This window comes from Thrips palmi, unplaced genomic scaffold (genome assembly GCF_012932325.1).
Source record: "Thrips palmi isolate BJ-2018 unplaced genomic scaffold, TpBJ-2018v1 HiC_scaffold_4, whole genome shotgun sequence".
NCBI lineage: Eukaryota > Metazoa > Arthropoda > Insecta > Thysanoptera > Thripidae > Thrips > Thrips palmi.
In genome coordinates this window covers 12,897,408-12,920,758 of record NW_023144631.1, presented here as the reverse complement: position 1 = coordinate 12,920,758, position 23,351 = coordinate 12,897,408, and the positions used below count along the sequence as shown (strand labels likewise).

At 46.1% G+C, this 23,351-nt stretch overlaps 1 protein-coding gene across 29 annotated transcripts; it reads right to left on the bottom strand.

The window, feature by feature from the left end:
* Nucleotides 1–727: 727 nt before the first annotated feature.
* LOC117649646 lies at nt 728–21,287 on the bottom strand. 29 transcript variants are annotated; one of them, XM_034392562.1, is made up of 10 exons: nt 21,267–21,287; nt 13,626–13,722; nt 11,313–11,450; nt 10,996–11,057; nt 9,706–10,034; nt 8,458–8,799; nt 7,016–7,281; nt 3,637–3,747; nt 3,084–3,233; nt 728–1,814 (listed from the first exon to the last, which is right to left on the bottom strand). In XM_034392562.1, the coding sequence occupies exons 3-10, from the start codon at nt 11,448–11,450 to the stop codon at nt 1,350–1,352; spliced, it is 1,863 nt and encodes a 620-aa protein (XP_034248453.1). In that variant the 5' UTR covers nt 13,626–13,722; nt 21,267–21,287; the 3' UTR covers nt 728–1,349. The 29 variants fall into 29 exon arrangements, with proteins under 29 accessions (XP_034248453.1, XP_034248447.1, XP_034248458.1 ...); XM_034392556.1 differs by lacking the exons at nt 13,626–13,722; nt 21,267–21,287 and adding exons at nt 18,739–18,802; nt 18,991–19,031; XM_034392567.1 differs by lacking the exon at nt 21,267–21,287 and adding an exon at nt 18,070–18,217 and having other exon boundaries at nt 13,641–13,722.
* Between the last annotated feature and the right edge of the window lie 2,064 nt (nt 21,288–23,351).

Genomic DNA, 23,351 nt, shown 5'->3' with positions numbered 1-23,351 from the left:
TGAAAGCAGTGTTAGTTAAATGTTACGTTAAGGATCTCTGATTTTGGGGGGTTTTCTTATGAAATTAGGCCAAAATGCTTTTAGCTGGCCAAAATTATGGAGTTTTTGAGTATTTTTGTAGGTTATCACTGGTAATCAGTAATCCTGTGCACACTCTTGAGCTGAGTGGTCAACTCGAGGGGTACGTGACTCAGGACAGTCACCAGTCACTGTACGCCTCCAAAACAGTCACACAGTCAATTTGCAGTCACTACAGTCAAAGCAGCCAAAGCAGCCAAACAGTCAATTACAGTCGAACTTTGCACGTTTAGGAGGCTCATACATGTTAATGGCACTTTGTAAAAACATTTTGTTGGTGTAAAAGGATCAAGATTTTATGATTTTGTACTATCCGTAGAGCATTTTGGACTTTTTCACAAACGGAAAATTGAAACGGCAACCTCCGGTCTAAAATTAGCGGTACATTTTCCGTTAAATTTCCGTACCACGCCCTACAATGCACACGCTCTTGTGGGAGGAGTGGTACGGCAGACGCCCGTATCACCATTTCAGGGGGTATACGGAACGCCGTAGCATGCTCCGTATCAGAGACTGATTTTTTTGCAGTGTAGACCTCTGCATTTGTCACTGGGTGCGCACCTGGTCCGATGACTTCGAGGAGGCGTGGTAGAGTGCGACAGCTACTTTGGGAAAGCCGGAGGGTGAGAAAGAAAGGGGAGACAACTGGTTGCCCTTCGCAAGTTTTAATTATAAATAGATTTTAATAGGTCAACTGTGACGAAGACATGCGGAATGGAACCTTAAGTTCGCACGCAGGGTCAAACTACAATTAAACCAATAGCCATTGATTACGTAGTCATGCAGAAATAAGCATGCCTGATTATAAACAAACAAAAGTAGAACAGGAAAGTTCTAAAATTAAATGATTCCACTGTATGAACAGCAAATGATTACAGGAAGTATACCGATCATGCAGGCCCGATCAGAAGACATGATAAGGAACAGGTTAAACGAAAACACTTTAAAAATTAGCACATATCAAAACAAAATACGATATATCTAATCTCATGACAAAAACTAGGTTGGGGCTTCGAGTCATAAAACAATTCCACCGATAAATAGAATAATCCAATGAATTTTGAAACGGAAAAAGAAGAACAAATGCCAGCCCTAAAAACCGCTTCTGCGCGGGTGGTAGGGGGAACGTCTGTCTGCGCATGCGCGGAAGCGGTTTTTCGGGCTCACTTCTGTTCTTCTTCTTCCGTTTCTATATTCATTGGATCACTCTCTGAAGCTCAGCCATGCCTTCGACCCAGCAAGGCTAGGTCCGTCGTAGTCCGCGAGTCCGGTCACGACCCCGCTCCAGCATTGCACTCGCTGCAGAGGATGGCCACGTCCACGCCACCCTCCAGGAACACGTTGGACAGCTGCACGGTCTGCATGACGCAGGTCTGCGTGTCGTGGCGGCAGAAGGCGCCGTAGGCCGTCTCGCGCAGCAGGACCACCTTCTTGAGGCGCCTCAGGCCGCAGCCGCGGAGCTCGCCGGCCAGGTCGGGGCAGCCGTAGGGGTCCGCGGACGCCGCCACCAGCTGCAGCTCCTCCAGTGTGCCGGCGTGCGCGCGCAGCAGGGCCAGCGCGGCCGCCAGCGGGTACACGCCGAGACGGAGCCACTGCAGCCCGGCGGCGCTGGCCGGGACGGGCGTCGCCACCGACAGTGGCGCAGACGCCTGGCAGTGCAGCTCCAGGCTGCGCAGCCCTGCCATCTGGCTCGCCATCTGCAGCGCCTCCCTGGTCGTGTCCGTGATGCTCAGCGCCTACGGGAGCAATGTAGTCACTGACACCACTTGTCACACTGCAAATCCAACACACAACATCCTTATGGACTAAGTGCTTACTTAAGCACATGTTGTGCCAAGCGCGGATCCAGAAGGGGGGAAGGGGGAAAGTACAACGGCCACTCTCTTGTCCCTAGATAGCCGCCTGAAAGGTAGGCAAATAGCAACACTTTGCCCTGGGCAGAAAGTGCTACTTTGACCCCCCCCCCTCAGGCCGCCGCTGGATCCGCCACTGTGTTGTGCATTTCCGATCATGCATGCACAGACAGGTACGTGAGGTGTGTATAATATAAGGTATAACTCAATACACCCTCAGCACGTTACTGACTATTTCCTCATTAATTACGTATTCGAGAAGGCAACAATAATACTTCATATTTTCTAAGGAAGTATATCTAATGCCCTTTGTAAAACTATGTACAAAAACCAAATTGTCAGTACATTGTATTTAATACGTCCGGAGTAGTTCTTTAAAAAAGGAAAAGTACGTATTATGGTTGCACAGATTACTTGCATCAGTACTGTCAAAATGAGCAAAAGTCAGATATGTGCTGAGAGTGTTTACAAGTGATGCATAATATTTTACACGCCTTACGTATGCATCTGTGTATGCATTAAAAGTCAACAAGAATTTAGAGTGAGCGCGTGAGCGCCTACTTCCGATCGGTGAAAGAACCCCGGAAACCTTCACCACCCGAACGGGGGGTGCGCGCATCATTTCACCCGTTCAATATTCACCTCTACTCAAGTCACAGCCATTAAAAGTAATGGCAATAGAAATGAACTTCAGTGATCCTTCTGGGGAATGAAAAAGTCTTGATCACTACAGTTTTGAGTCAAGGTATTCTTTAAGACCATAATTTGAGTGAAGATCATTGAATTTCCCAAATTTGGACCATGCAGGGACGTGGCTTCACAAGGAATATACCACACCCTAAATTTAAGTCCTTACATTCTTGGTGGCAGCGTTTTCACCACGATTCAACAGAAAGAAGGCATGACGTGCAATATGACACAATACACACTGCAAACCCTAACTGTCTACTAAGTACACACTACAAAAGCATACTTGGCCAAGTACACACTTGCAAACGCCTAAGCATGCGTTTACAAGTGTGTCCTTGGCCAAGTATGCGTTTGTAAGTGTGTACTTGCGAGCATGCATTTGTAAGAGTGTACCTAGTTGACAGTTAAGTTTGTAGTGCAATTGCCCTTTTTGACATAAATTCACAAATTGCACATCTTTACCCGCAGGTTCGGCATCGCTTGGACCACGCCCAGGTGCCGCAGCTCGGGAGCCACCAACTGCAGGCCCTCCAGGAGGGGCGCCACTTGCTCCAGGACCTTGAGGCTCCACGTGATGAACTGCTGGCAGGGAAGACCAGCCAGGACGCGGACCTGCGAACCCAAAACAGGAGAACCATGTTGCGGCACTGCCAAAGTGGGACACAAATACACTGTGAAACCAACCGTGGAGAAACCCCCACTGAAATATGGAGGTGTGGAATTTTCCGTCTCCACACTTGGAAGTGCAGAATTTGCAGTCTCCACATTTCAAGAACTTTTCCCGCCACGAAGAATAACTACTAAATAGTGAATTCCATCACAATTAAGGCTTGATAATAGTTTTATAAAATTTATAAGTAAGCCCAATTTAATTGCAGTGAGTATTGTATTAGCAAAATCAAATGCGTACTAGGATGAGAAAAAACAAAAGAGCAACGGGCTGAGAGCGAGTATGGTGCCATGACATCCCTTGATAGGACCGCGAAAATGTAAATTTGCAAGTGCATTGTGTTACCTGAGCGAGATTTCTGCCGGTCAACAATTTGGACATCGCAGCGTCCGTCTTTGGGCTGATGCTGTTGATGTCCAGGTAGTGTTTCCCGTCTGCTGCTCCGATCTGCGGCGTCTGCAACAGAGAGGAAATGCACGGTACGAGACGGGCGACACGCAAAGGATGGGGACCGCTCGCAACACTCCAAACAAAACGGAGCGACAAAATGACAAAGTAAAATGTCCATATTTTAATTGGACTTTTCAGGGAGGATTTAATTAGGTTCTACACTAAATGAATATTTGGAATGACAATTCATCTTGCGTCATGTTTATTGGCTTCGCTAAACAATACAGTCTAAGATGTAAAGAAAACAAAAGGCGAAGCCTTATGGAGCGGCACCCAGTGTGTGGAGAGCGAGGTTTGCGAGTCGGGATGACGGGATCACGTGCCAATGTAGGCAACTTTAGCTGTGGAGCCGCAACAAACATTTATCAGCAATAACCGAGAAAGTGCAATTATATGAAACTGTGGGAACAGCCAGAAAGTTCTGTTTGCTTTATTTAAATGGCTAATGCAAAAACAAATTATCAAAAAAAGAAAAGTCCGTTTCATTTTTGCTGTTTTGTGTTGGCAACAGAAAGACGAATGTGAATGTGAATGAGGCGTCCATGTGTCAAAAAGAATAGCACTGCACAGCAATGCATGTTGTTTTGATGATTTCTGTTACTTGCCTGCTCCGATTTTGTCTGTTTCCTGTTGCGATAGGGGGTATCTGCCGCGAATAGCGTAAGATCTGTCACGACCCCGTTAGGTTAGGTTATTTTTGGTTGGCCCAGTTAGGTTAGGATGGTTTTGCCCTGGTGGGACTAACGAACGAACAGCCTGCCTTGAGTCAGGTTCCTTTCGTTCTCATTATTCTCTCAAATCATGAAGAAGTAAGGCGAAGCCGACTGTACGTTCAAGTACTGACTAGTTATATACAGGAGACCACTTCACAGTTGTTTGTTTTAAGCATACCTCATTTTGCTCAAAATTGAGCATGCGCGTGAGACGCACGAATTGGTGCGTAACAACGCTCACTTTCGTGCACAGTTACGGACAAGTTCGTGTATCTTAAAACGCATGCACATCACTGTAAACCTATCGGCGTGAATAAAGTGTCACGCCAATAAACGGCATGACAGAAAAGTCACGCCAAAAATCGGCGTGACTCAAAAATTAACGCCAATTTTAGTTGTGAATTTCTTGTCATGCCGCTTTTTGGAATGACTTTACTCATAAAACGCGGTGTCATTCACGCCGGTATTCCTGCACTGAAGCTTCGCTCCCGGGTCCGCCCTGGAGGTAGGCAGCCCGACTGGCTCCCACCCTGGGGGCCGGTCCGTAAATATGTTAGAATAATGTACCAAGGGAGGCACCCCTTGGAAGGGGTGGAAGCCCCCGAAACAAGGGTGGTGGGCCCAAGTGGTAGCCGGGGGGGGGGCGGAAAGGACTTCCGGGGGTGAGCAACCCCCAGCAGTGCAAGGGGTGGAATGGGGCACAAGTGGGGTGTCACACCGTGCATCAGGTCGGTGTCACACCGTGAATTAGGTCCTGCCTTGCTCCTAACCTGATTCACGGGCTGACACCTCGGTGACTTCTCAAAGGAGTGTCACACCGTGCATCAGGTCGGTGTCACATTATGAAACAGGTACGGGAAACAATTAACTTTATTCAGGGGGAGGGGGAAAGGGGGAAAGGGGATAGTCTTTGTCAAAGTTATTCTCTCGGGAAATGAATGTTGGTCCTGAAAAGGACCTTTTTAAACCAAAAATGGATGCTCTTACATCATTGGCTTGTACTTCTTTAGCTCCGAAACCAATGAGCGGAACGGTGTCTTAGTGGAAGAGCGCCACCAATGTTCAGCCAAGTGGAAGGGAAGACTTGATTCGGGGATGCCATTTTGAGCTTTTCTTATGTCCGCAACTAAATGGGCCACAAAGTTTAGCTCGTCTTCTTCGTCTGCTGTCTCTACGAATGCCTCAGGTGCAACGCATCGCTTGAGTATAGATGCAATGCAGTCCGAGGTATTTCTTGGAATACGGAATATCCGCGCAGGCTTCCGTCTCTCTTTGAGACCAAGCAGCCAGCTGCCTTTTAGCTGCAAGGTATCCGAGAGAACAACACCACCTCCTTGACCTAGAGCCGGAGCTGCCATCATTGACTCGTAACAGACCTCTCTCAGCTTTGAATACATGCGCTGAATGGTGGTCTTGCTTATTGCTTCGGCCTGCAACTTGTGGTTCTCTGTGAGAGAAAGGCCCTGGGACCAGCCCCAGATAACGTAAAGGCCACGGCGCAGGTCCACGGTTGTCTCCTCAAAGAAGCCTAGGCCACTTTTGTGACTGTGAGACTTCTTGGAGCGGACGATGCCATCCATGACAGCGTTCGTCACTGTCCGCTTTCGCTTGCACTTCCGACATCGGAAAATAGACTTTCCGCCGACGGTTGCAAGGTAAGCCTCCCCGGGACAGTTCTCCTTCCCCAAGGGGCAGCTTTCAACTGCCTGCACGCATTCGCCACGCCATAATTTGACCATGTGTCCGACAATAACATTTTAAGTGAACTTTTCGGAAAGCTCACAACAAAATGTACGTAGTAATTTAATGATCAGAACAAAAACTGTATTTTTGATTAAAATGAAGCTGGAGTTGTAAGGAAATTATGTCCACAAGTTAGCAGCCACCACAGACCTCAGACATTTATCCGAGAGGAAACAGAAAAAAAAAAATGTTCGCTGAAATTCGTACACAATGTTCTAAATTTATCAAATTTCTTCAAAATTTATGAAAGATAAGCTCGTGATATTCGATGATATTCTTAAGGACGGTTGACATTAATATCGTTATTCCTGGAAATTTGTGTGCGATTCGTTAGATGTTCATAAGTGGAATTCAAAAATTTGAACACTTTCCTCACTTTCCTTGCACACAGCAAACCTAACTGTCTACTAAGTACACACTTACAAATGCGTGCTTGCAAGTACACACTTACAAACGCATGCTTAGCCAAGTACACACTTACAAACGCATGCTTAGCCAAGTACACACTTACAAACGCATGCTTAGCCAAGTACACACTTACAAACGCATGCTTAGCCAAGTACACACTTACAAATGCATGCTTAGCCAAGTACACACTTACAAATGCGTGCTTGCAAGTACACACGTACAAACGCATGCTTGACGCCGTATAACTCCATGCGTCAAGCATGCGTTTGCAAGCATGCATTTGTAAGTGTGTACTTGGCCAAGCATGCGTTTGTAAGTGCGTACTTGCAAGCATGCAGTTGTAAGTGTGTACTTAGTACACAGTTGGGTTGGTAGTGCACGCATCAGATTTGAGGTGTGGGTCTACTCACGAGCGGAGCGGGTGCCACCAGCCGTAGCTGGGACCTGCGGAACCAAGTTGCTGCCGACGCGATGCAGTGGTCCCACTTGACGGCCACGTCCGAGTTGCCGTAATTGCTGGAGACAGTGCCCGCGCTGGGGGGCGTGCCGTCCGAAGTGCATCCCTGGGGCCAGTGCCTGCCCCGGGCCACTCTGGCGCCCACCTCCATCTTAGCAGCCATCTCCTGGTCGCTCAGCACGCGATGACCCTCGTTAGCGCGCTCGCGCCAGCGGGCGGCTGCGGCAGAGAGCAGCGCGTTCATTTCCGTCGACTTTTCACTCATGGTCAAGAACATACTATGGTAAGTTGCAATTAAAACAAGTTGTTAGCACACCCTTATAACCTTACGAAGTATTTTCTTTGTAAACTTATGTACACTACAAATCCAATGGTCATACTTCTCGCCACTCCAGAGGCGAGACATAAAAGTGTCGCCAAGTTTTGGTCAGACCTGAAAGTCTCGCCAAAATTTGGTCAAACTAAAAAGTCTCGCCACATTTTGCGGTGAGACTTTTGTGTTTGACCGTTTTGTGGCGAGACTTTTGTGTCTGACCAAATTTTGGCGAGACTGTCAGGTCTGACCAAAACTTGGCGAGACATTAATGTCTCGCCATATTTTGGCCCGAAGTCTTTCCATTCAATTTGCAGTGTATGCTTAAAACACTTTGTTCTTCCAAAATGCTTTGCTTTGTAAGGCCTGAAATAGTTTGTAAGGTTTTCTCAGTGCACTGCAGATAAATTTTCTTCGCAATGTTCAGAACAAGGGTATGTAAAAAGTACTGCGAAGAAAAATATTTGTGCGCTACGATGAAATTCGTTTGCACTTCTTCAACTTACCCTACGACTAAAAAATTGACGGTTTCATACTATGAATTTCTACGCACACCTAGTATATGTATTTGGAACTTGCGACTTAATTCCATTATTAAAATGTTATCCGTCGATTTAGGAACGTAATGATACGACACAGCCACCTAATTACTTCTAAAGCATATTATCATTACTTTCCTATAGAAAAATAAGGAGGTCATTTACAGGTCTACGATGAAGTTTTTGGCAAGTTTACAAATGACGTAATATGCAGCGTTGCAAAGACAATTCATCGTTCACCTGTGGAGAAGTTGTTTGCATTACTACGACCCTTTTGTCTCTTCTCAAAGAAATTTCTTTGCAATGCGGTCACAATTTTTGGCAGGCTCTTCTAAAGTGTATGAACTGAGAAAACGTTAACAACTACATCAGGCCTTGCAAAGAAAAGCAGCTTGTTACAGCAAAGTATTTTGAGCATACATAAGCTTACAAAGAAAATCCTTCGTAACTGACGAACTATTTCTTTGAATAAACAAAGTTAATTAGTTTGAACTATGAATGCTCAAAATGCTCCGTAAGGTTTCAAGGGGTGTAGGAACTCACCATCAGGTCGTTGCCTCGCTTGCTGCACTGGCACCAGCTGTTGCTGAAGCTGCTGGTGACGCGGTTGCTCCTGCTGCATTGTCGGGTGCTGCGAAGGCACCTCCTGTTGCTGAATCATTGCCTCCGGCTGCTGCACTGGCTGTTGCTGACCCAAGGGCTCCGGCTGTTGCTGACGCGGTTGCTGCAGGTCACCGTGGTGAGCCAACTGGCACAAGAGCATCTTGACGAGCCCGCTGTTGCCGTCCAGAGGTCCACGCCACACCACTTTGTCTCCGGAGTTCACGGTCAGGGTACACCTAGTGGCAGGATCAGCCACGATCCGGGTACCGTGCTCCCACAGTCCTGGCGGACCAGAAGCAACAGTAAACTTCGACAAAAGTCCCAACAGCTTATCTTCAGGTAGTGGTTAAAGAGGTTAGGTTAAAGCCCAGCAGTCAAATACAAAATTTCTGTAATTTCCAGCAGTACTGGTAATAACATTAACATCGTCCAGGATTGACAAGGGAACTAACAACAGAAAACTTCCAAGATCCTTACCATATTCCGAAAGATTTACTCTCATTCCAGGAACGTCAGGAACGTGACATCACGTTGAAACGAATGTGACGCTCGTTTCAACGTAACTTCACGTCCCCGGAATAAGTTTCTTTTTCAGTACGACCATTTGGCCGTGTGCCCGACTATCTCATTGCAAAGGCAAGTAGTTGGCTTGCCACAAAATTGGCAAGGCGTTTTGACTGCCAAAAATTGTGAATCTTGACCCGCAGAAACACTCCGTAGCTTGTCTAGATTTGACAAGCTAGCCAAATTTCGACATTCGAAATGGCTTGACAAATTCTTGGCTAGCAAATTTACCGCTGCTCTGCAAACTGAAGTGTGTGCATAGTACATTCTTATTAGAGCATGCCTCCAAGCACACTTTTATTTACAGCATACTTGCTAGGCACACGCTGAAGTTGAGTGTACATTGCATGTACACGCTAAATAAGTGTGTACCAAGCATGTGCACTTAAACTGGCCCATGCTTTTAGATAGGACTAATCGAGTGTATTTTAGCGTGTACTATGTATACACTTCAGTTTGCAGAGTGGCTTTTGCAATCAGATGATCGGGCACACGGTCAAATGATCGTACTGGAAAGGGAACACTTATTCTAGGAGCCTGACGCCACGAATGTGACAAAATGTCACCTTCCTTTGAGCATTGAGTCACAGTCGTGCCAGCGTACAACGAAATGCGTCTCCTTACCGACTCGCATCGCGGCCTGCCTGGCCTTCTCCCAGACGTCCTCGTCGGCCTTCTCCGCGTCGCGCAGGCTGCCCCTCAGCGCGGCCAGGACGGACTTGTCGTGCCGCAGCGCGGCGCGCATTTCGAGCTGCGCCACGGAGGACGCTTGTACCATCACGTCCAGCTTGTCCAGGGCCGCCTCGCCAGACTCCAGGGCCTCCAGCAGCGGGCGCGCCTCCTCGCCGCGCGCCTTCTTGACCGTGCACACGGAGTGCTCGTCCACGCAGTCGTCGGACGCGTGCTTGCGGCACGTGCGGCACCACAAGCGCGACGCGGCCGTCTCGGCGGCGCTGCAAGGAGCCGTTGGAAATGACTTGGCAAATCCCGAAACGCGGATACAAGGGGGTGGGGGAGCAAAAAGGTTTAAATCCCCCCTAAGATAAACTCTCATTCCAGGAACGTGACATCACTAGGGTTCTAAAAGCGTGAAAAATATTTGGAAAAATTGCGAAAACAACGGTTTTTTTCGGTTTCTTTTCATCGCTTTACTTTTCGAAAAATATGAAAAATATAAAAATGGACGTAAATTGAAGCATTTGAGGTTTCCAATCGACTCGAATAGAAAGGTATAAAGCATTGGAGCAAGGGACCCACTTTGAAAAAGGCATGGAAGCATGAGGAATAAGCGATAGAATCGCTCTCAATAAGTCTTCTACTGATTAAGAAAAGCGAAACAATTAAATAACAGCTTTTTTCACATTTTAAGTGCAATTCAAGTAAAATTTAATTATTTCCCGACAGGAGCTCTGTTTCTGCAACCATTTGAGTCTTATCTACTCCCGCCACCGATTCAAACAATTTTCAAATCAAAATATATTTTTCCGTTTTTTTTTCGGAAAAAAACCGTTTTTTTCCATGGTTTTTTTCATCAAAAATAATTTTCACGTTTTTTTAGAACCCTAGACATCACGTTGAAACGAACGCGACAGTATGTCACGTTCGTTTGAGCAGTGTGTCACGTTCGTTTGAATGTGAACAAGCTGCTTTTTGGCCAATTCACACTCAAACGAATGTGACACAATGCTCAAACGAACGTGAGTGACATTTTAAGACGTTCATTTCAACGTGATGTCACGTTCCTGGAATGAGAGTGAGCAGGTGCTTTCAAAAAGATTTTAATCCTTCTTGTACTTAGCATGTGCTTACAGAAAGATTTACTCTTTCAGTACGCAAGACTCGTAAGACTCAATATTTCTTACTAATATTAACAGATCTTCCAGAAACACACATAAACAAAGTGGGGTCACTTACGTGTTGCATGACTGGATGACAAGGAAGTTATCAGGCAGCGTCTGCGGTTCTTCGGCGAACACCTGAAACACGAAAGGGATATGGTAACTAACGTCAGTCAGCTCTAATATCAATGTCAGCTCTAATAAATTAATACTGACAGCGAAAAATTTCAATCAACAGGTCGGTACCCCCAAAGTTAGTCTTCACTATTTCGTTTACCGAGAAATTGCATTCGTTAGTATGCAAGGTGAAATCCCATAATCAGCAACTTACTTTCAGAGAGTGAAATCTAGCTTACACTGAACGTTGTCATGAGACCTGAAGGCACAACTCACTTTGTTGTCCAGAGGACACCTCCTGATCTGCAGCCCTTGCAGGCACCGCAGACAGAAGGAGTGGCCGCACGGCAAGACCTTGGGTCGACGGTCAGCGGAGTAGATGTCAAATTGGTCTAAGCACACGTAACACTCCATCTGCAACAACAGTCCAAAAGTTAAAGAGGCAACACTGGTAAAACTAGAGCGTAGTTGTATGCTTCATTCAAGCATACAACTACGCTTGAAGTCAAGCATAGAGAAGAAATTCTCCCATGCATTTAGATAGGCGGGAAAGAGGCGAAATGGAGAACTACGCTTGAAGCCGAGCGTAGATCTACTACGCTTGAAGAAAGGCGTAAAAGTACGCTTGAGTTCTACCAGTGAAAGGCAGTAGGGCGAGGCTGACTCTAGTTTCAAGGTTTTAACAAAACATCCTATCGGTTTCCCCTAATTTTGGGGACACATGACATTTCCTTTACTAGTAGAACTCAAGCGTAGCTCTATGCTACTCAAGCCGAGCATGAAGTTACGCTTGAAGATATTACGCTTGAAATGAAGCAAACTCGGGAAATTCCCCCATACATTTGGATAGGGGGAATCTTGGCCGATGAGCCTGTTACGGTTGATTTCAAGCGTTGACTGATTACGCTTGGAAGCAGAGGGTAAATACTAAGCTATAGTTTCACCTGTGTTTGACTTGTTCAAAGGAGTACGCCTAAAGAGCCAACCTAAATTCTTTCTCTGCTGTTCCAAGATTCACTTGAGTACGCAATTGACGAGCAATTGGATCAAACGAAAGTTTTCTCCCTACATTTGTCGAAATTCCCTGATCTTTCCCGGATGTTCAGGTTTGAAGCTTTACCCTGGCTACCTGAGAAAGAGTGGAGAGGATGGTCGAGGAAACCGGTGGTGAAGCACTTTCAACTGCAGTACTCCAAATTTCAGTGTTTGAGACTAGAGCAAATGCTAGGCAGCTACTTAAATAATACACGAAATTTTCTTTTTCATTGAAGATGGTGCAGTTATATCGTATTGTGAATCAATCGTACTGCCACGCCTGTTAGAAGGCAAGTAAACTGCTAGTTGACCGGCGCCATCCGACTTACGGTTCGTGGCCCAAAGTGGATCCAGCGACACGATTACTCTAGAGGCAAGACTTCCGCTGAACCGTGAGGCCGAAGGAGTTCAAAGAATGTAGCAGAACTGTGCGGTACATCGGAAGGAACTAAAGCCAGAAAGAAGGACAGCAAACACTGAAGTTGAAGATGGCATTCTGAGATATGTCCGCGGCTGATGACGAGAGCTCATCCCAAGCGCCCATTTTCCATTGAACCGTCTTAATTTCCGTTAGTGCTCTTCCATGCAAGAAATCCTATTGCGCACCCCACCGCAACTCAACGCGCCTGACTCGATCCACCTTTTAAGAAGCTTAGCCTAGCTTAACTGTCAAGCATGCGTACAAGCAGAAACTTCAGAACATCTTCCACATGACGACTCCGCGAAAAGATCCCTATACAGAATTCTTCACTGGATCTTGAATCGGGAAAGGAGGAACAACAGTGAGTACTGGAACCTGTTGCAACGGATGAGCAAGACGCGGGTATTACAACGTACTGAAGTTGTTCTTCGCCCCTTCAAGATTCGGTGGCCGACTCTGAAGAAACTGAATACTGTAAAAAATTCCGTACTTTAGTACGGAAATGGTACAGAAAAATACAGTACGGGGGTACGGAACGTTCCGTACTTGCTCCATATGAACCCATGTGAATGGGTACGGAATAAGAGTACGGAACGTCCGTAGTTGGCAAGTACGGACGGTCCAGGCAAATTATTGACCAGACATGTTCCGTACTTTTTTCTCACAGTGTAGTCTGCATTCAAATCCCTGAGCTCGATCGGGTGGGGTATTTCGGACAAGGTTGGAACCAGGAGCCGCGATCTTGGCCGGAAACTCATACACAACTAGCTAATTTCGTCACGTAACGGACTCATTGCTTGACTAAAGGGTACTCCAATGAATCTTGAAACAGAAGAAGAGCAAAAGTGAGCACTAGAAACAGCAAACGTTCCCCAACCACCCTGAGCGCATGCGCAGAAGCTGTTCCTCGAGCTTACTTTTGTTCTGGTTCCGTTTCAAGATTCGTTGGAGAACCTTATCAGGTCATTGTCAGGTACTTTAGCCCATGCGAGCCCATGTATACGTTAAGACTCAGAGACGCTTTCGCACCTTAAATTATGTTTCCGGTACAGATGGCAGCCCTTGCCTTCCGGTCCAGACCTCGCATGAAATGCCCCATTGAAAACTAAGATGGGCGATTTTCGCCAACTAACCTCGGACTGGCGTACCTTCCTCGTGGCGCCGTGGCCGCTATTTCGTCAAGTTTGACACAAGATCAATGGCTCGGAGTTGGGCTGAGAAGTGGTGGACCTGAAGCAGAACAGATAGACAGAACAATGATGAGAAATGCGCGGGCACACTCGTTCCAGGGACATGACATCAAGTTCAAATTAATGTGACAAAGCGTCACGTTCGTTACGGGATTGAGTCGCATTCGTTGCAATGTGAACTAGTTGAAAATTAGCATATTCACATCCAAACCGAATGTGGCACAATGCTCGATAGCTCTGCAAACTCAAGTGTGTGCCAGGCATGCACTTCTTGGTGCATGCCTTCAAGCACACACTTCCTGGTGCATGCCTGGCATGCACCAAGAAGTGCATGCCTGGCACACACTTGAGTTTGCAGAGAGGTTATAGTCGTCCCAGCCAAAGGTAGAAATTCTACCGACCGTTACAAATACGCCCTCTACAGGGCCGGGGGGAGCGCGGGGGCTGGTGCGGGCGGACTTTCGAGGTGGAGATGGTTATTTTAACGGTCACAAGAATCCCTACCTTTCGCTGGGACGACTGACTATACTTCAGAGAAAACTTCGACCGGAAATCATCGACACAACAGGAGAAACGAAAGTGCATCGCACGGCTGTGCAGACCGGTGGTGGGGGTCGGAAACGGCGGAGTGGGGGTGAAGGCGGCGCGCGCACGCTGCCCCCACTCTGCCCATCCCAGCCCCCACCACCGACCAGCCCCGCGTCGCTCTTTTGTTTCTCCCGTAATGTCGATGACTTCCGGTCGAGGTTTTCTCCAAAGTACCCTATTAAACGGACGTGACTTCGACAGATTCAGCTCAAGGTGGTGAAAGTCCTGGAATAAAAGTTAAGGTCTTGGTAGTGTCTCGGCCGCCATTCTGCCACCCACTCTCAGCTACTTGGTGAGACTCGGTCCTGGATCTTCCAGGACCGCCCTGGTTTCTCCTATGCTCAACACATAGGAAAACCAGGACGGTCCTGGAAGATCCAGAACCAAGTCTTACCGTGTAAGTTCAAATTATTCAAGAGTCGATCAACAAAAATCTCAAAACCGGAAATGGCTCGGGCAACTGATACTCGCTCAACCATTCGGGTTCATCAAATAGAGAGTTTCACGAGGCGTTTATAGGTAGAAGTTTGTATAGCGTTTTGATTTCCAATGATTATGCTTTTTAAGGTTGTATCCTGTAGTCACGCAATCGACATACCAGCTTTTCGCGTGTACTGCCTAGAGACAGCAAACTGGTTGGTACTACACGCCTCAAGCTGTCTACAAACTCTTAATTCATGGGGCTGATAGTATTGAGTTCTTGCCTCTTGCTGTGGGGTCCTTGTCTGAGGAGGCTCAAGAGAGCCGAAACAAGGACCTCAGAAAGTTTAGGGAAAACCACACTCGAAAGTGTTCTAGGTGAGTCTCAGAATAATATTAACTCAAATGCAAACCCTACCCATGAACGAGGGGATAACCACTTCAAGAAATCGTGTACAGAAAACTCGGAATTACAACGTATTACGGGGATATTACACGTGTATGACGGCCTTAAAATGCCAAAATTTGGTATACCCAAACATGGTATTACAATTTCGTGTATTACGCGTAATACGCGGTTACGCGAGTGTTTACCCCCTCACCTATGAATTCACATTCATTGCCTTCATTCAAATATTTTTTTAGAACTGATGGTTGGATTTATCTCATGAAACGACTTCTAATAACATCGGATCCGTTTGTGTCTCCTTTCCGTCTCCCAAAGTTGAGATCACTGGAGCCGACGGAAGATATGAAGAAATTGCTTCTAGACTTCTGATTTACATATTTTTATTTCTGCTGACTGCAAAAAAATTTTATTTTTGGTTGACCTCAGGGAAAATATATTATTTGTGTTAAAGTGAAATCTGACTTTTATAAATGATGACCCAACTTAACCAACAAGAACATGTCGTAACAAAGCATGTGGTGAAATGACATTGTCCATGCATTTTTTAACACCCCCGCTGGATCCGCCCCCCGGCGTTCGACTTTTGGTTTGGATTTTGTCAGAAATGGGCTCAGGCCCTCGAAAACCCCCGAGGAAACATTTTGGCCGTCAGTGGGGCACTCCAAATCGTTCACCCCCCTTCACGTAAGCTAGAAACGCCCCTGGTGTTCGATTTTTGGTTTTGATTTCGTCAAAAATGGGCTCAGCGCCCTCGAAATTCGCGGGGTATAAATTTTGAAGACAATCAGAGCCTCGTAGAATTATGACCACTTTTTTCGTGTTTCGTCCCACTGTACGGCGGACCCGGCTACTACGGGTCTGGGATCCAGAAATGGACAGAACACATGGGAACACTCTCCCTGACAAATCTATCTGTCATGTTAAGGGTGCAAAGAGCCAATCAAACATAACAACCCTGTCAGACACTACGATTCCAAACTGCACAGAAGACAGGCACTTACTCAGGCAGCACAAAGCAACTGTTTTTTTTTTTTTGGTGAAACTAGAAAATGGCATCAACACTGCAAAGCCGGTGGTAAGTTTACCTGCCACAAATTTGGCAAGCCGTTTCAAATGCCAAGAATTGGCAAGCTTGGCCTGGAAATACTCCGCAGCTTGCCAAAATTTGGCAAGCTTGTGAAGATTTCCGACCATAGCTTGCCAAATTTTGGCAATTAAAACGGCTTGCCAAATTTGTGGCAAGTAAACTTACAACTGGCTTTGCAGTGCACTGCTTCTCCTGAACGGTTCAGCCGATCTGGCTGAGATTTCGCAGGGTCATTAGGTATGTAGATGTCCGTGGCTCGCCTCACACTGAAATTCAGCGTACTATATCAATCCTTTAAGTCATACCAGCAATAAAAATAACTTTAAAACCGGCCGAATAAGGCAAGGTTTTACACATGAGCGGGAGGATTTCGGCCACAAGTGGTGCTAGCACGGCATATGGGGTATTTTTGGGATCGGGGTGACCAGACAAATTCAATGGACATGGTTCCATCAATATCGGCCGCTTCCATGTAAACAGGCATATACTGGCATCACATAATGATTCTAGCAAAGGAGAATCTTCAGTGCAATAATCATAGGTAGATGGGACCTCAATTTCTATCAACACTTTAAGCGGCTTTTACTGTAGTGTTCTTGTCTTTTTGTGCTAAAGTAATTTTGCATAATCTTTACCTTCTGGAATCATGTGCACAATTTTTGTATTTGTGTGTGCTCTTGGGCCAGCATCTCACTAAAGCTAAAATTTTTAAAGTTGTTGCAAAAGCCTTGAAAGAAGCCAATGTGAGCAAAGTGGAGAAAACATACGTTCATTGCAAAAATAAAATATGGGACATTGAAGAAGTCATACATGGGCGATTCCATGCCAAACCAACGAACGCTTGGAATTTCATCTCTCCGATTTTGATGAAACTTGTTTTGGGGGTAGGGGTCATCTTAAAAAGACCTCCTTGGCTAGATCAGAAACCCGGAAAAAGGGGAGCGACCGACTGAAAATCTTATTACGGTTTCTGATAGGTGTCGCCACGTTCTTTTGAACGAGAGGTTAGAAAGTCAAATAATACTAAAGGTTAGGTACTCCAGGTATTGGCTGATATGGGGAACGTTTGCCAGCATGGCCCGAACATTCCTTTTTCAGTGGTAGCTCGGACCAATACATCAACCTTTCGATATTATATTTAGTTCTTGGGTTTAATGCATGTTCTATACATGTTTAAGATGTCAGTGTTCGAGTTGCTAAGGAACAGGTGCACTGGCCATGCTGCCATGGCATAAAATCACCTGATCAACTGCAACCTGGCATTCCCTACCACCAATGCTACAAATTTACCCTGATGATGTCTGATTATGAGGACAAGAAGACAAAGGAAAAGCCGATGTGCTTGGTTACTTGTGTTCGGGTCCAGGCGCCCGACTCGTTTGTGGCGATCGGTGCCTCTGACTCGTTTGTAGCTCCTGCAAGACGTCGGATGAAATGCAAGACCAATATGAGTGGTGACCATGATCCCTTTTAAGAGCCTACATCGCGGAACGCTTCCTGTGACGGTTTGCGAGCGCTCGCGACAAGACACGGTCTGGCGTACACCAGCTTTGATCGTACTGATATTATGCTCAAGGCATCTATGTGCACGCCAGACCGTGTCTTGTCGTAACAAGGCTTAGCGATGTTGCGTCAATTCGAGGTGTCCTGTTGTAAACATTCTATGTAGTCGCCCCCGAGTAAAGAAACTTATTTGGAATGCATGTGCTTTAGGACACGTAAGTGAGTAAGCGGAACATATTTTCTGGCTGAGCGATAGCGACGCCCGTAACTCGGGTGGAGTTGTTAAGTTTTTCCTGCACTGGGAGAAATAATGAAGATTGGGGCTGTTAAACCTAATGCCACTCCTCACTGTTCATAGAAAGAAGGTGTTATTACCGTACCGTGGGAACTGTTCAGACTCTGCGTTCGCCAAACTGTAGAATAGAGGCAAAAGTTATAAATCGCGATACGAACGATTTCACGACGGAAATGAATTTATATCAACAAGACTAACAAAAATGATCCGACTCGGGTTTTAACGGAAATCGTGGTCAGAAGACTAATCAAGTAGGATTGTTGACCAAATCCTGCTTTCTTGGACCTCAGTGTCTATTTCATCCCACGATACGGTTAACGCCTTGTTTCGATGAACGGTGAAGAGTGGCATTAGGTTTAACCGAGGGGGAAATCACTCGCGTAATAATCGGGTCACTGATTCCTAGTATTACGCGTAATAGTAATAGCGTAATAGCCAAATTTTTTAAAATTTTCCGTATTTAGGGTCCGATTTTAGCCTAAATCTGGATATTTTCGAGCGTAATAAGCCTTCTGTAATAGCGTAATAGAACGTAATCGCGAACGTAATAGGGAGTAGTCGGGTCACAGTTTTTAAGAGTGATTTCCCCCTCGGGTTTAACAGCCACAATCTTCATTATTTCTCTCAGTGTGTCTGTGTGTGTTTGACCGCACCACTCCTGAACGGCTCGGCCGAATCGGATGAGATGTTGCATGGTCATAAGATAAATGCTTGGCTGGCCTCACCCCAAAATTCAGCTTTCTATCTCGATTACTTTATTCATAGTAGGCTAAAATCACTTCGAAAACGGCAGAAAAGGGCAAGATTCACGTCAGCTACACTCTTAAAACCTTACGAAGTATTTTGAGCATACATATAACAAACTAAAATACTTTGTTATACGAAGAAATAGTTTATAAATTACAAAGTATTTTCTTTGTAAGCTTACGTATGCTCAAAATACTTTGTTATACACACTACTTTTCTTTGTAAGGCCCAAAATAGTTTGTAAGGTTTTCTCAGTGTAGAGGAGGATGTTAGCACTGCTTGTGGGGATAGTTTTGGAATCAGGACGACCAGACAAATGCAATGGACCAGGTTCCGACAATATCGGCCGCTTCTACGAAATGGCCAGATCAAGATCTTGGTACACGGGAGTCGACCGACTGAAGAAATTCTTAATGCGGCTTTCGATAAGTCTCGGCAAGACCTCTTCAACGAGGGGCTGGAAGAGGGGTCCACACACTAAACTTCTTACGGATACATCCTATCTGTATTACGGACATTTTTGTGCAATTGCAATTACGGATAGATTTTGCTTGTAATACGGATGAAATCATCCGTATTACAAAGAGTTTTACGTCCGTACCATACGGATATTTTCGTCTGTATGTTACGGACACGAAAACCTTTGTATTACGGTCAAAATCATCCGTATTACAAGCAAAATCTATCCGTAATTGCAATTGCACAAAAATGTCCGTAATACAGGTAGGATGTATCCGTAAGAAGTTTAGTGTGCAGGAGCCTAACTTCCAATGTAATGACTACAGGTGCACCGGACTTCTTTTGTGCTATTTCAGGGCCTGGCTTGCTATGAGTTGCTGTAGCAAGTCTAATATGGTTAATAGAGTAAGGGAAGGTGGGGTACCATGTGACGGTTTTTGTTAAATGCCCGTCAACCCAATAATACCAATCACATTACATCCATCAGTAGACATGTGAACAAAAAGATTCTTCACCTTATAATTTCTGTTGAGATTTCTAATTTATCTGTTTTGGTTGCTGAGTTATCCCGAGTTGAATGGGCCAAGTCAAAGTGTCACTTCGTACCCCACGTAGCACACTATGTGACAGCCTTAGTGTACCATGTGACAGTGGCCTTTCGTCTGGGTTTAAATCCTAATCAGCGTACCTATACGCAAAGAATGAACGAAGAAGTCTTCCAGCTTTTTATTTCCGTTGAGTTTATTAATTTATCTTCTTTGGTTCCCGAGCAATAAAGGTTTTAGTTACTAGTGTACAAATGTCATAGACTGAACACATTCAACTAAGTGAATCGTGGAATCCCATAGCGAATGACAGTGGTGTCACATGGTGCCCAGATCAACAGTTTTAGGGGAAACAGCAATAACGCTCAAAGTTTATGCCGTAGAGAATCGAGCCAAAGCTTATTTTGCGCTAAGAACATCTTGCAGAGCACATGTCCTTAAAATGTATTTTAAAGGTAAAAAGCGGACGCGGCGGGAAATAGAAAAAGTTTCCAATGAGCTATTTTAAGACGGTTTTCAATTCTGATCGCTACCATTCCCGTCCTTTTCGAAGGAGAGTCGCGACCTATTGCACGTCGATTCTCCTTCATGATACCTTCCTTTGAGTCTTCTTGCCGCTGTTGGATAGCAAGCCGTTTGGGAGAAAAAGCCAAAGTCACATGGTGGCCGTGTCACATGGTACCCCACCTTCCCTTACTTCGGAGAAGATGCAGACCGGAAGTCAGCGCGACAGCGGGAGAAACGAAAGAGCGTCGCGCGGCCGTGCTCGGCGGTGGTGGGGGTCAGTTTGGGAAAGGTGGGGGCAGCGTGCGCGCGCCGCCTTTACCCCCACTCTGCCCATTATTGCCACCACCACCGCCTGGCACGGCCGCGCGACGCTCTTTTGTTTCTCCCGTTGTCGCGCTGACTTCCGGTCTGAATCTTCTCCGAAGTACCCTATTTCGATCACGAACAGTTGAATTCTTCCTCACGGCGGTGATCTGGCTCCCTTATGGGTTCATTCGTCTACCGTTCACGCTGCTTTGCCTTGTCCCTTGCTGTGTCTCGTGTTCCGCATGTGGGTCATCACTGAGTTTGATTTTGCGACTTAGCCTTGCTCACGGAGTGCTGAACTCATTGCTTCGACATAGATCTCCGCGTCGGCTTGCTGAAGGCAAGCAGGAAGCGCCGCAGGCTATGGTGGGTGTGAACGCCTGGCGTGGATTGTCGTAACTAGCGCTCTGGCGTACGTCTACCTTGTATAGGCACAATCGGTTTCCTTATCGTTCAGTTTGGGTTATTAAAACTACGAATTTCATTCATTGATGCTTAGCTGTCTCTTGCTTACGTTGCAGATAACAAAGTTTATTCGGGAAAGAACAAATGTGAAGAAGTGTGCAAAATCTCACCGAGATCGGCCGAGCTGTTCAGGAGGAGTAGTGCGGACACAGAGACAGACAAAACTTTTCAACCCCACTGAAGTAACAGGCTTCGCTATCGCTCAGCCAATAAATTCAACATATTGTTGGATCTGAGCTAATTATTTACTCACCGTCTTTGGCGGGCTTCTTTGCCTTTGGTGGTGCTGCTGCCTTCAACTTCATTTTTGATGGCTGTGGCAACGAAAACCATGGGTGAAGAAAAGGCAGAACTACAGTAGTAGGTTTGAAGAATATATAAGCGACTGGTTGAAACCGAAGAAAAAGCAGCCAGAAGTGAGAAGATAATGAGCAATTCAATTTAGGTTTCGTTCACAAAATATCTATTTTTGAAAGTTATTCCGTAGCAACAGTTAACAAGGTAGGTTTACACTCTACCAAAAATGTCCTGTAAATGCCGTTAATTTATTACCAGTTTTCACTGTAGGTCTATTCACAGCGTTTACTGTGATCTGCTCACGGGATTCACTGTGATCTGGTCCCCAGTAAACACTGTGAGTTTGACGCCGTTAAGCACCGAAGTACTGCAAATCGGGCTCCAATTCACGGCGTTTACTGTGGCCAGATCACAGTGAACCCTGTAACCGAGATCACAGTGAACGCCGTGAACTAGTCACAGCAAACGCCGTGAATTGCATAACAGCAAACATTGGTAATAAATTAACGGCGTTGACAGGACATTTTTTGTAGAGTGTACGCCAGACCGCGTCTTGTCGTAACAGGCTCCGTGATGTCAGACCCCCCTTTATTCTAGATAGAGTTGCTTCATCTACAGATAACACGATCTTGACCCTTGGAACTTTTTAACTTGTTGCGACCCCCTTTCTTCAAGACAGAAGTGATCTGCCTGCGGAAAACTCGACTTTTCGCCGTTTTTTTGTGTTTTTCGGCTATAAAAACTAAACCAGTTGAGCTAGGATGGTGAAATTTCGCGTGTGCTGAGCCAAGGACATACTCATAAAGTGTGCAAAATCTCACCGAGATCGGCCGAGCCGTTCAGGAGGAGTAGTGCGGACACACACGCACACACGCTGACATGAAAAACTTTTCAACCCCACCTGAGTAACGGGCTTCGCTATCACTCAGCCAAAAATGGTCCAATGCATAAATTCCCCAGTTTGCCAGTTCCCCCGTTCCCTTTCAAACATAACCTTATAAGTAAACTAAAAGAGGGGAAAAATTAAAAAGTCCTGCCAAGGCAATAGCAAAGCGGTCTTGCTGTGGAGCGCACGGTAAAAACGGGTTCTGGTTTTCCCAGGAACCTCCTGGAAATCGCTTATGCCTTCGCCGTAGGGCTCCTGGGAAAACCAGGTACCGTTTTTACCGTGCGGCCGGGCAGGGAGGGGGCAAGGAGGGAGGGGGAGGCTGTGAGGAGTGGAGACTGGCGCGGCGGCGCAGGACGTCGACCATACAGTCCCCTCTGAGCGCGCTGGATGGATGGACGGAATGGAACGGATGAATGAATGGGATGAGTGGGATCGGATGCAGAGCTAGAAGCGGCAACAAGACCGCTTACAAAGTTTTTCAACCCCACTGGAGTAACGGGCTTCGCTATCGCTTAGCCAAAATGTACCAAATTGAATACAGGGGCGTGCTAATTTTCGACTTAACTGAAATCCCCCTTTTCCGCTTTTTATATTGTCCAAAGGAGTTAAGTCGACTTGTCTCAATGCAGTCAGTGCGGTAAAACCAGGCAGCTAAGGCCCTGTGACTAATGTTGGATTTCCAGGTATTTGTGCATAAACTAAGATACGATTTTATGACAGACACAACTTATTTAATTTACCAGAAACAGCGTCTGAGTGACTTCAGAAGCAGAAATCCACAGTATATATACATTAACGGATTCATCCATATCATCACACTTACATTCACATTATGAGACACACACAATACACTTCACTTTACACCACATTGCTGTTTCCGACACAAAAATTTCGCTGGTGGTCGATGTTTTGTCGTGAAATATTGTTGTGAGGTAGCGCGGGAGGCAAGAGAGACAAGGATTGGGAGCACAAGTAGTATTTATTCAGATCAGTAACAGTAAACACACAACACGGGCGAGAGCGACACAGAGCGACGCGCCCGTTAGCTCGGTCTCCAGGCGAGTGGAGAGTGGCGGCGCGGCGCGGCTCGCCACGGCTCGGCCCCGCGCGGGACTCAACACTCGGCAGGCCGTCGCCAACGGCTCCGTCAGG